Raw genomic sequence first — 13,485 nt, forward strand, 5'->3', positions numbered from 1 at the left:
CTAATGCACTCTTTAGTTAGACTGTGTGCTGTGATATCAAAAACATTTGACATTGAACCACTTGATGCACACTGCACTGTACTGAAAGCAGTGTAGCAAACAGGTTAGGTGAGTATTAGTCTTTTTATGTGTAATGAATATTGAATTTTAATGGATTTTAATACTGTAGAGGTAACTAATGATATCGTCACCTAGAAACAAAGAAACTAACAGCCACTTATTGAGGCTGGAGCATGTGATTGAGGGTTTATTTCTCACCATAGCAGGTTATTGAAAAAAATAATAATAATTAAAATTACCATTATTGTAACTAAGCAGATTCAGTTCAGTAATCCAAATCTTGTTTCTGGGTTCACTAAAACTCAAAATGGTTGTTGACACCTACTTGAACAAAGAGGATGTAGGGATGAGATTTTCCTCTCTCGAAATTTGGAGCACTGTTGCTGTCCAATAGCTGCATGTGTTTGACAACGTCCCTGATATCGACAAACAACTTGCCTGAAACCTGTAGCTTTTAAACCTAGAGAAACCTGCGGCTGCAGGAAATATTGCTGCTGTTAATGCTAAACTCCCCCTGACCTGATTGATGTGTGCTTGAGTTATTACGTATGCAGCATGTGTGAGTAAAATGTCAAAGATCAAGCTTGCTAAAGAGGAAGCTTGCCATATGTGTACATTTGTGTAAAGTTTTATAATTGTTCTCATCGCACAAGGTACTGTAGGCTACCTCTTACTACATTTCTGACTATAGTAATAGGGCATAGAGGTAGCGTGTGTGTGCGTGTGTGTGTTTGAATCCATAGAAATAACATTATTTTTGATGTGATATTGGATGTTACATCGCACTTTTGTCTTTTGAGGTGTGCGAGGTGTGTTCCACTCAACCTGATTGAGTAAATGAGTATGCCATTGCTCTTAATAAAGTCTTGTGCTTTCAAATCTTAAATTGGGGATGTACATTTAATTGATTGGGAAACAATCTATTGCTATATTTTCCCATACCTTTATTTTCAACTTTTTCTTTCGTCTCCCAAAAAAAGACCCAAAAAGTAGCACACATTCAACATGCCTTCTTCCCCACTGAACAAGGCTCGGTGACCTGTTGGCCTGTGTTGACCTACAGGCATTGTGTTTTGTGATAGAGGATGATCATTTTTGCTTTCCTGCCATTTTCACTTAAACAGTTTTAAAGCCTGCTAAAAGTTAATCAGTGTTTTTTTTTTTTTTTCCTCGTCCATTCATCAGAACTTGGCTCAGTTAATGAAATTTGACAAAGACACAGAAAGGCTCTGATTCACTGTTTCTTATTAGGTATATTTATGTGTGTAATTTTTTAAAATGTATTTATGTATTCCCCCCACATTGGTTGACTAGAATTATCCAGCCATCTGGGCTATCCCCCCCCCCCCCACCATCGATCACAAGTGACCAGAATCTGGTCGCTATTTTATCCACTTTTATGTGAGGAAAAACTTGAATTTTGGGAAGATCGTTCCCTTTCACCACTTCCTAATGGAATGTTGAAGATTGTAATGAACTTCTGATGCTCATTAGCCAGTGAGTGTTTAGGTGTATTATGAGTGAGTTGAAAAAAATGACATTTCTAAAATGCGAATGATGTGTGATTAGACCACGCAGGAAGTCATAATTTGACACAGTGTGTTAATTTTAGTTTATATAGAAAAAACATCTTTTTTTCCTGCTGTTTTGATATGGTTATTCTTAAGCTGGTACCAAATACAATCTGACCTGTAAAGCTTCTGCAATGGCAGTGTGAAAAGTTAACCGTTTTCTGGGAAAGAATTGACTGTAAAATATGATATTGATGCTTGTTTCCATTGATTATGAGAAAAATAGCTGTAATATCATTACCTTTATTTTTCTTTTGCAATTTGAACGCATGGGTGAAAGTATTTGCGTACTGTTGAATGTAAAAGGTAAAGTAATTTGTTGGTTTTGATGCGTGTTATTCAGTTATATAAACTGTTCCTTTAACATCTGTTGAATGAGGAATATGTGTTGTATTTGTTGGGGTGGGTGGGTTATATGGATTTTTGTACTGTGGGCATTTGTAACTGAAAATTTGAATAAAGATGATATAAATAAAAAATTGAAGTGTTGTCTTTTAGTATGTCCAATGCATAAGATTCAGGTGAAATTATTTCCACAAGTCAGAAATGGACTATCAAATACCTACACTGATTTTTTTTTTCTTACACAAAATGAACCTTTGTGTTTACGTCAGCATGGTTTTAATGACAAATAAAGGCTACCGTGGTTAAACCTACACTGCTTGGAAGGGAAGGGTGAGGTGATGATTTGTTCAGCTGCAACATGCAACTTCACATGGTCATTAATTGGTTTTCATTGTAGTGTTGAATTAAAAACATATCAGGATATACAATATGGGAATATTAAGGTGATTTAAACCAGAAACACCATATGTCCATTAATGTGCTTCCTAAATAAAAATAATAAAATAAAGAAATAAATAAAATTCATTGAATATTCTTAAGATAGTCCCAGTACCAATGAACATAGGAAAGCAAATGATAATTTAATGATAACTGAAAACAATACAATGGGAGCATATCGGTTACGGTTGGTAGACAAAGTTTTAAAATAGAAATGTGCATGTTTACAGTATATATACAATATATATATATATTTTTTTACAGTCAATTCTTTCCCAGAAAACGGTTAACTTTTCACATTGCCATTGCAGAAGCTTTACAGGTCAGATTGTATTTGGTACCATATATATATATCTATATCTATATCGATATAGATATAGATATAGATATAGATATAGATATAGTATCCAAAAGGATGTAACAGGACAATAAATCAGGTCAAATAAGTTTTTGAGTTTTTGGTCCAACAAACGACCCATAACGCTGCAGCCTACTAGGTTTGTCCCTCTTCACCTGCCGTAGCCAGGCACAAGTATGGCCGTCTGAGAGTTGTGAGTTGTTGTTTTGATGGTGTAAAGAGCAAATTGTCTTTGCTTTCGAGGGACACGTTTACTGGCGAATCGCATTTATCTCAACCAACCATCACATTGCAGCCAAGGTAGGGGACGTCGACTGTATCTGACGTTTTATTTCTGCACAAAATAAGGGACACGTGGGTAATGAGCTAACCCTAGCTAATGAGGCTAGCCATGCTACTAGCTAGCTTGGACATATTTACCAACAAAATCAAACTGCAGGCTGGAATGTGTCTGTTCATTTACAGAGTAAATGTGGAGTTAGCAGTCAACGACAGCGAATTTAAACTGCGCAGCGTTTGAATGTTCAGGGTTTATAGGTAAGTGTCAGGTGAAGAAAATGAAAACATTAGCCTGACCTTAACACAGCTGGTCCACGACAATCTAATTGTGACGTTTCATTAATGTAGGTGTAAATTGTCTTCTTTAATGCATTGATTATTACAATGTTTATGCAGAGTAATATTAATGTTAAACATTTCTCCGATTGTAATGTTTGAGGTCGTTTTTTAAAAATACCACGTACATGCAACATGGAGATTTTGTTGATATTTCCAACAAAACAGAGCAGAATATGGACTTGACATTACAAGATCACAGAAGGTTGACGTCTGCTTCTAATGAAACAAGTGATGCATTATTCCTGAATCTACAGACATTAAAATGTTATGACTTAGTGGTCCTGTGCACTTTGAAATGTATGATTAAAATAAAAATGACCTCCTGCCAAAGAGATGAATCAAATGTTTTTGATAAAACGGCATTTAAAACAGACGTCAAGGGTGTGGATATGCACAGATGAATTAAAATTATTTACTACATGCATGAAGATGGAGTAATATTTGTCTGGAGATACATTTATCTTATGGCTTTAATTTTTTAGATGCAGCTACTGTCTTGTAGTAATGGATTAAACCATTGTATGGTCTAAAATATCATTTGTCTACCGCCCCCAAAACATTATTTTGTAGTCATGTTGTTCACTTCAGTTTAGGTGATGATTTTCTTGGACCTGTATTTAGGTTTGTTTTTGAGCAAATAAATAGAACAGGGCATTTTATTGCATTTTATTGACTCTGCCATCTATTTTTATTAGAGACTAAAATAATGATGTGCTGAGTTGTTGACTTAGTCTCTGTATAGTTTCAGGCCATCATGCCGTCCACCTGTGACTCTCTGATCGAAGACATAGAAGACATGGTGTCTTCAAGTGACCCCACTCCTCATGAGAGACTGAGTGCTCGAAAGAATATCATTCCGAGGTCCAGGAAGAGAAAAGAGCTTCTCAGCAATGAGGAGCTGCAAGCTGACAGGTAGGTCAAATGTTTGATAAAATGGCTTTGTAACGTATAGGGCTCTTGGTTGTTTACAAACAGGGTGGATGCGCGCGCAGCACGGTTGCAGAAGGGCACCACTCAGTTTAACAAGCAGTGTTGTCGGTTGTAAGTTAGCTGGCTCTCATACGGCACGAATTCAGACGGCAAAGAAAAATATGTTTTTCCTCGTACTACGCAAGCTTGTCGCCTAGTGATAAAGCAAGTTATGCTTGGAAATTCACCTTGGTGAATGGAATACAGCTTGATGACCCAATATGCTTTAGGCGCCGGCGAGTGGATTAATAATGAGACGAAGTGGCCCCGTCTGCAGTGGCCCAATATCCACTTGTACCTGATGGATACTCCAAGTCTTTATTCCAAGGAGCACTTAAAGTCCTACACAACTCTGGATGCTTACGAAAGTGAACGGTTACAGTATTAGCAACACAACTTGTCCAGATTTTTACCGGCTGCTTCCTACAGCTTAATGAACTACCCTCTAGAAGGGCGAGCAGAACAAGTATGGCGGACAACGTAAGTTTCTTTAAGAGGTTTTATTCTACACACAACTTAATAGGTTGTAAACCGACAAACTATACAGGTTCTGATGATCAGTTACAGATGAAAAACAGGAAAATATACATGCTGTATACCTGCTGCAAAGTTCTACACAACTAGCAAAACAACATTAGCTTAAGTAAATTAGCTTCTAAGCTACAGTACTTTGACTTAAACTTGAGTTTAATTACGCTGTTTCTCTCAAACATTGTTTTTTAACATTGTTATGCATAGTAATAATTACTTCATGTTGGCTTGTTACCCGATGCCAAAAATGAACGGAACGTTAACTGATATGGCGTGAGCACGGCAAATTCTTGCTTCTTTTATCATTTGCTCGTTCCAGTCGCTCCTCCTGATGTCTTGCAACCGAAGACGACCTTGAAAGAAGTGCAACTCGGTATCCGGTAAAACTCCAGGCTTTTGTCTTGTTTGTTAAAAGGATTAGTGCAACCGACAGCACAACAAGACATGTTGTTGTGTTGCTCACAGTAGCGTTTTCTGCAACCGACATGAGCAGTAGAGAGAAGGTGACGCGCGCGTTAGGTAGGCTGCCAAGGGGTCTATAGTTGTTTGTTTTGGTATTCTGTATACAGTTTGTTTTAAAGCGGACCTTGTGATTGGCCAATACTATTCAGCACATCCGCTCTCAGAAGTGCAGCTCCCCCCTCTGGAAAGGTGGATGCACTGCTCCTCATTATCAAAACATTAATTTAACAATGTTTAAAAATAGCTTCGTCACAACTCCCAGCCACAGTCCCTTTTATGACTTTGACCCGGAGTCAGACCCAGAGTCAGAAGACACTGTCGCTCGTGAAACACCTCCACAACGGACGTTAATCTTCTCCTGCGGTTCAATGTACGCGACCGGATGTGCCCGGACTAGTGCCCGGAGCAGGACGATCTGCTGTTCAGGAGAACCGGTGTTTCACGTAACCGGACCGGGTTTTTTAAGAGATCTTGCTGAGCCTGAGATTACAATAAAACACAGTGTTCTCAGCAGTGGCTTCTTAAACAAGGTAAGGACGCAGATACACACTAAAAAACAGCGTTAATTTGAACTTCCGGTCTAGGTCTGCTTTAAGGCTGATGAAACATTTGGCTTTGGTCCTTTTTTTTCACAGCAGACATTTTGACAGCAGAGGTGTTGCAGGTATCATTAACAATGGCTCTGCTAAATGCCTGTAAAATTATATTGAGGCCATCCGATTTGTTTGCACTGTTGACTACAAGTGACGAAATTAGTTATGCGTGTCAAGACATACCAAACCTATCTGCGGTTTGTTTCGTAACGTGGTATGCGTATCCATGTTTGTGATGTGGCTTTCAAACATGGATTTAGGAAAAATAGTTGTGCATCACTTCACAACCGCATTGTCGAGTTGTAGTGCAGATCTCCTCCACTGCACAAAAAGTACACAAAATACCACAGAGTTTGACATCGTTTTGCGTCATGTTAAGAGTGATGCAGGACAATTTGCAATCTGATTTGAGCAGTCGGATTACTTATGGATGTGATTTGAATTTTTATTTTTTTGTGTCTGAGATAGACCCTTGTTTTATCCCCATGGGGCAATCCCTGTCAAAACAGAGGCACTTGGACATGCTGCCTGCAACAAGACCTAAGTCCGGTCAGCGTGACAGTGAAACGTCAGCCCTGAAACTAATGAAGATAAATATGAAGTCAGACATGATTTATTTTATTATTTAGAGTTGTTGTGGCCTGTCAAAATATATGTGATGGGGAAAAAGGCCCAGACTGGGAAAAGCGCAGATTTTAATTGATGACTAAAAAGTGTTTGCATTCATCTGCATGATTTAGTTCTAGGTTCGCCTTTTGTTCGTGGTGGTTTGTTGACGAGGATTACGGGACACTTGCTGGAACTAAGCCAATGACTAGATTTACATGAACATCAATAACCCAACTACTGACTTTATTCCAAATTAGATATTTTGATTATGATGCTTATTTGCAAAAAGTATATCAATTTATATTGCTGTTCCAGAGGACAGTCTTAATACAACTCTTATCCACGTTTCATCCATCTATATGGAAACTCCAGTATGCGGTTATAATATGACCTCGTCTCACTAATCTGTTTTGGAGTAAAATGTTAACTATAAGGCTTAAGATCAGGTTTCATGTCATGCTCATAAAATCAGTTGTATGTTATGTCATGTTATGTTTTTTTTGTCATTTCCTTTCTACTTCTAATGGAGACATATTTCACTGTTGCTCATTTTTTAGCTTGATCCCTGGGACTCAGAAGATTTGGATGAAAACATGGGGCTGCAGTCACAACAACTCAGATGGGGAGTATATGGCTGGACAGCTTGCTGCCAGTGGATACAAGATTACTGGTAAGAGATGGTTTATTTGTGCTTGTGAATATTGACTATTATCTATTAAATGTATTGACTGTTGGTCAGTAGTAACAAAATACAATTACCAATGTCATTAATCTTATTGTTATGCTTTTAAAACCTACAGTATTGTACTTGTCTTAAAAATTTCATCACTGCATTTTAACACATGAGGGCGCTCTTGCCTTGTCAGTAAGCTGTACCCTGCATCTGCTGCACCTTTTTGTGTGATGGCCTTGGAATTTAGCTTTCTAAACAGGGAACTGCCTTTAAAACTCAGTTTAACAAAAACATGCTTTTAACTGGTTAATATAAATCCTTGGACCGTTTTGATTTGCTAATCCTTGCATGTTTGTCACTATTTTAAGAGGAATGTCACCAAGGCTCAATGTTTTTAGTGTTAAGATGCTGTCTGAGAAGAAGGTGTTCTGGTGTTTTCCCCCCACAGCAATGTGACTGAATATCTCCATGGTTACTTATATTTTCAATTTAACTTTTAAAATAGAATCCAGCTCAATATCATGGCTGGTTGTTGTCAACCAGAATGGATATTTATTTTTATATATATATATATATTTTTTTTATCTCTCTATACTCTTTACTAATCTCTGCCTTTGGTATGGAAGCCTTCAAATTTCAAAATTGAAATTTAAAGGCTTCACTGTAAGACTGCAAGATTAAAGCAACAACAGCTTTGTAAATATCAATGTCTTTAGTCTACTCTCTTGTTTTATTAGATGTAGTAGTAGTAGTAGTACATTTTAATATTACATTGCATCCTGGGTTTGTAACGCATCTGGCTGGCTGGCATCAGATTACAGGTTTTTTAGAGATGGAAGAAGAGAGTATAGTATATTAACTCTTCAGGCATTTCTCTCGCCATGGGGTCTCAACAGCTGCACAAAGACATTCATCACTTTTCAAATGTGCTGATGTACTCATCGACACACACATGGCATTGTACCCATAAACAAAGGCCTACGCTTTTCCCTGTTATCTGCTAGTTTACACTCTTGATCACTTTATCTCCCCACCTTTCTTTCATTTTCACACTTTCCTCTGTCCCTTGAGCTTCTTTATGAAATAACCCATGTCTCTCCCTTACTTTGTTGCCTGCATCCTCCCTCCTGAGTCATTAGTAGTAACAGAGCCTATGTAAAAGCATCTGCTCAGGCTTTTGATATTTGATGTGCTAGTTTTCTTGCCATACATAGAATCTGAGTCTGTAATGGTTGCAAGCTGTCAGGAATTGAGTGTAGATAACACTAGCTTTTTTTTGTTTGTAGTGATGGTGGAGATTTCTGTTCCCACTTGTATTTCTGTGTGGGAAACATAATTTGACCACAGTACACTCGGCTCTGGAGTCTAAGTCATAGACTTAAAGCATCACTATGTGCACACGTCACCATGAAAACAGATTTTTAATGACTTGCTAGTCTTTTTAACTGACCCTCAGGTCAGGATTACCGTGGGCCTGATTGTGGCAGTCGCTTTCATTCAATGGAGCAACAGGCAACATTTGTGTTTCAAATGGTTCCTGTTTAGTGACTGTTGTAATGATGCCGCTTAGGATGCAGGTACTTTTTCTCGGAGTCAGAGTTGTGATTTGTCATAAGCAGCGATTGCAAGTAAGGGAACCCCTCAAAATTATTTTGAAACTGTTAATTAAGGTACAAAGTTGCATTGGGTTGCTTTAGGGTACAAAGCAAATCCGACACATTCAACATAATTAATACAAAAGCCCCCTAAAATGTGCTGGTACTGGAGGATTATGTTTCTTTTCTGTCTCTTCATTTCTTGACCTTTTAAATTGGTGACCACACAAGGATCCTGATTCCAGAAAGTGTTCACACAATATTTCAGTCAGTTTGATTCAACATGATTGATATATAGAAACTAGTATTACATGTGGTCATAAAATGTGTCCCTTCTCCCACCATCTGTTTTACAGTACATCAAGTTATACTATTCAACAAGAAATAATTGTTTAATTTGACGGCCATCAGTCTTTACATTAACACACCATGTGGTGTCAGTATATCCATGAGAAAGATACTACAACAGAGTAACAGGGTTTGCTGATATCTGCAAAGGTAAAGGAAATGGGTCACAGTTGTTTTGGTGGCTTTCAGGTTGCATTTGTTTATAATTGATCTTTGAGCACATTCATTCTTTTGTTACCTTTTGTGCATCACATGTGTCTTTGTGCCGACTGTTGTGTGTGCCTTATTTACATGAGCAATAATTTCTTCTCTGCCCTCTAAAATGGCACACATGTCCACCCTGACGTAAATTAAGGAGATGTTTTGATCCGATGAAGCTACAGAATACTCTCTGTCTCACTAATGCCTTCATCCTTGTCGTTTATTTCTATACCTCACACCCCTTTCAGAAAGTACTTTAAAAGTCAATATCCAACTGCTAAAATTAAAGGTTGTCTTATTATCCTCTCGCTTTTTGTCTGTCTTTCCCGCTTGGTGGCTTTTTCTGTCTCTTTCTTCCTGCATCCCTTTTTGTGTTGTTCCTTCCCTTTTCCTTGTCTTTGAATGAGAGTATCCTCACTCATTGTTTTTCTCTGTTAGATTGTTGGAAGAACAAATTGCCTGTCATGGCCAGAATCAGAGGAGATTACTCTCAGAGTAGGTGGTGATTGTTTTGAATGCAATGGAATTGTCTAGAATGGCATGAAATTGTCGAGAGTGCAGTGAAGAGAGGAGCGGTCTGGAATCGCAAGGACTGAAATGGGTTCCTGAAGGATGTGGTGTCGAGTCTTTGGCCAGATTGAACATGAGGACTTTGAGTTATGTTAAGTCCTTGTCGACCCGAACTGTTTGAAATGGCGATATAGGAATAACAGAGTGATACCTCTGTTGTGTCGGTCTCTCTGCAGACTGGAGTTTGGACAAAGAGAGAGCCACTGCCTGACAGCATGCTCTGAAAACATGACATCACTGCCCCCCCACCCTCTCCTGTCTGTTTCTCACTTTTACACCCCCCCACCCCTTGTCCCTGACTCTTTCCTTAATTATGACATCACCTGGTGTGAAATATAGTAGCAGTTATTATGTTGGCCTCAGGGTGGCAGCCTTGGCTCAGTGGAGGAGCTCTTTGTTGAACAGATGTCTCTCTGCAGTGTTAGGATGAGGTCATTCTTATTTGAAAAACACTCTGTGTTCTTATTTATGGATTTGAAAGTCAAAACTTTTAATTCCCACTTGCTTTTAAATAGTTATTCACATCCGTACATAGTGTTCCTATTGATGAATGAGTCTGTTTAGTTTGTTTGGGTGTGAGGGACCAGTTCTTCATTCCTCTGTTGAAGAAGCACCTAAAGACGCATGTACCTAAAATGTATTTACATATATCTATGTATTTAAACTCACAATGGTGCTTTCACTCAACAAGTTTCAATCCTATTTGGACTTAACTTTACTGGTTTACTCAATCAAAACATATGAAATCAATAATATAAAATGTTATCTGAACAGACTGAAAATAATTATTTGCTTTCGTGCCCCAGTTTTTGGTTTCCTTTTCCTTTTATGTCAGTAAAACAGCCACCTGTGCCACTCTTCTCCACTTTCATTGTCTCAGCACTTGTTTTACTGCCTGCACTCGCTCTGCCCGGCTTGTCATGTGCTGTAGTCCCTCTGTACAACCAAAGAGGGCACTGTTTACCCATGCTTGTGTACCGACACAAATGAACTACATTTGTAAAGCAGAGCAATGTGCCAAATAGTGACTTCATAGAACACACACACACACACACACACACACACACACACACACACACACACACACACACACACACACACACACACACACACCAACCATGGAAACTCACACCAGGATATTTTGATTGTTTTTGGCTGCTCTCCTCCCCTCCCAATCTCTTCTCTGTCAGCCAGCCGCAAACACAGCTATTCAGTTATGATTTTACATACCGGTTTGGCAAAATTACTCCCCGGTTCACAGTGTCAGCCAAATGAGGCTTCCTCAGTTCCTGGTTGAGATGTAGACGGTTGAAGGATATTGGTTTCAGAGAGAGGGTGTGAGCTGTTTTCTTTTATATATAAAACAACACGAGGAGTTAATTGTTTTTCAGGTATTACAGGTTTTGCTTTGCTTGTTATGCAGTAAAATATAACTGAGGCTTTTAGAGCATCGTCTCCTATTAAATAATTTCAAATTCATATGAAAGTGTAGAATTGAAAGATTTCTACATTAACCTTCAGGTTTTGCATTGTGATTTGGTGACTAAATTCATTTTTTGCCTCTTTGAGCTGAAAATGCTGCAGGTGCATTATATGGCAGTTGAAGGAAAATATGACATAGCTGTGTGTTGATTTTAATTATATTGGACATTTTAATGTCCCTAAGTATCACATTTGCATTCATAATATCTTTTTAAACTCTGCCAATTAAATGTAATATTTCTTCTTGACAAATTTAGGCAAACGCTTAGTTGAACTGACTGAGCTCATGCATTTGTCGTTCAAGCACTTCTACTACTCTGTGTGATTGTATTACATCACTGTAGAGTGTTCTCACTCTGAGTGTGTGTGTACCTCGCATACATGGCATCTCATTCATAAAATGGACTGTGTGAGGAGCTTCTGATTGGCTGACTGAGTGCTACGCAACATTACATGCCGCAATATTGCAACCAATGAAAACTTACAATGTTGTCTTTGACTCCACCTCTCTCCGGCACAGACAACACACACATACATGCTTGCGTTAGCGCACACAGCCAGCTCACACATGGTTGCAGACGTGGTGGGAATTGATATTGTACAGAGAGTATGTGTGTGTGAGACAGCTCAGCTTCTGACAGCTGTCACTCTGCAGGATGAGATGTATTTTTTGGTTTGAGTATATGCGTGTGAGAGAAAGACTTTTCTCCAGGCTCGTTCTGTCTTTACACTATCTTGCAACTGTGCAACTGTATTAGACAGTCTCACTTTTGCTGATTGAGAGAGTGGAAAGGGGTAAATAAGAGGGAAAGGAAAAAGCGGCGTGAGGAAAGATGAGAGGAAGAGACTGTGGGGATGGGCGTAGGATGCTGGGCTGAATTGTAAGAGCCGAAATAGACGTGCACTTAAAGCCAAATCAGCGAATGTGATGGTCGCTAAAAGGGAAGGGAACATGGAGAGCAGTAAGCAGGACAATTCTGACAAACCTGCAGTAGTGAGATGGACATGTGTTGAAATAATGGAGTAAAAAAAGCCACTGTAAGTGAAGACACAAGTGGGATGAATGAAGGGAGAGATGTTGGGAAAGAGAAAAACAGTCGGTTACAAAAAAGAGCTTTAGCAAATAGAAAATTGTAGTTGGCAGAGACTGGAATGGGTGTAAATCAAGTGACACACCTGTTGAAAATTAAACTAAATATACAGCAGAAGTGTTCATCTCTGGAATGAAGGATTTATTTTATCCCTGCATGTCCATTTTGATTGAATATATTTATATAAAACTCTCAGTGCAGGCATTCAATAGATAGACAGGCTACCGGATATACAAGAATATTCATGACTTTTTAGTTCTCTCTGTTCGAATACTCTGTAAGGACAGTTGTGAAACTTCTTATATGTAATATACATTTATATATTTATCAGTGGGTTTACCAGCAATACTGTTGTGATGACAGTAGGAAAGCCCTTTTCATTTCTGTAAATATCACATTCGCACACACATAGGCTGTGAATAAGGCTACAAATAGACCCATGAGTCCGCACAGACGAGTTTAACCATTTAGGGGCCAGGAAATTAGAGTGATCTCAAGTCCCAATCCTTGTGTGTGTATGTGCACATGTGTATGATGGTGAATCTACAAGGTGACCCACATGTTTAGCAGCACCTATCTACCATTTAGAGGACATGGGATTAGGAACCCCAGCCATTCCTGCCTTAAAATTCCCTGAAGGGAAATATGGATGGAAGAATAGAAGGAAAACAGAATCGCCAGTGGAAAGTAGGGATCACTGCTCAATCTCATCCATTGATTGCTCTGGGGAAATGAATTGTGACAGCACTACAGATTGACCTGAGGAGAACAACCGTTGCAGGAAGAAATTGCCATGGGAATCCAAGACCACAAAATCTGTCTTAGGGATTTATTGGTGTCATCGTTGATGTTTTTGTCACATTATTTGGACTCAATTTCAAGTTACTAATTAAGTCTAATGTATATGTGTGAATTGGTAATGCTGACAATGCTGTTATCCATGTCTATCACCAGATACCTACGAGAATTAG

General features: G+C 38.7%; 1 protein-coding gene across 1 annotated transcript in view; it reads left to right on the forward strand.

Moving 5' to 3' along the window:
* Window positions 1–2,941: 2,941 nt before the first annotated feature.
* Window positions 2,942–13,485, forward strand: part of cdkal1 (CDK5 regulatory subunit associated protein 1-like 1) — a 230,031-nt gene continuing 219,487 nt past the window's right edge. The window contains exons 1-3 of the mRNA XM_083894656.1: window positions 2,942–3,072; window positions 4,133–4,302; window positions 7,112–7,224. Coding sequence (XP_083750782.1) covers window positions 4,145–4,302; window positions 7,112–7,224 — 271 coding nt within the window. The 5' untranslated portion in view covers window positions 2,942–3,072; window positions 4,133–4,144. The remainder of the gene's footprint in view (window positions 3,073–4,132; window positions 4,303–7,111; window positions 7,225–13,485) is intronic.

This window comes from Microchirus variegatus (genome assembly GCF_963457635.1).
Source record: "Microchirus variegatus genome assembly, chromosome: 1".
NCBI lineage: Eukaryota > Metazoa > Chordata > Actinopteri > Pleuronectiformes > Soleidae > Microchirus > Microchirus variegatus.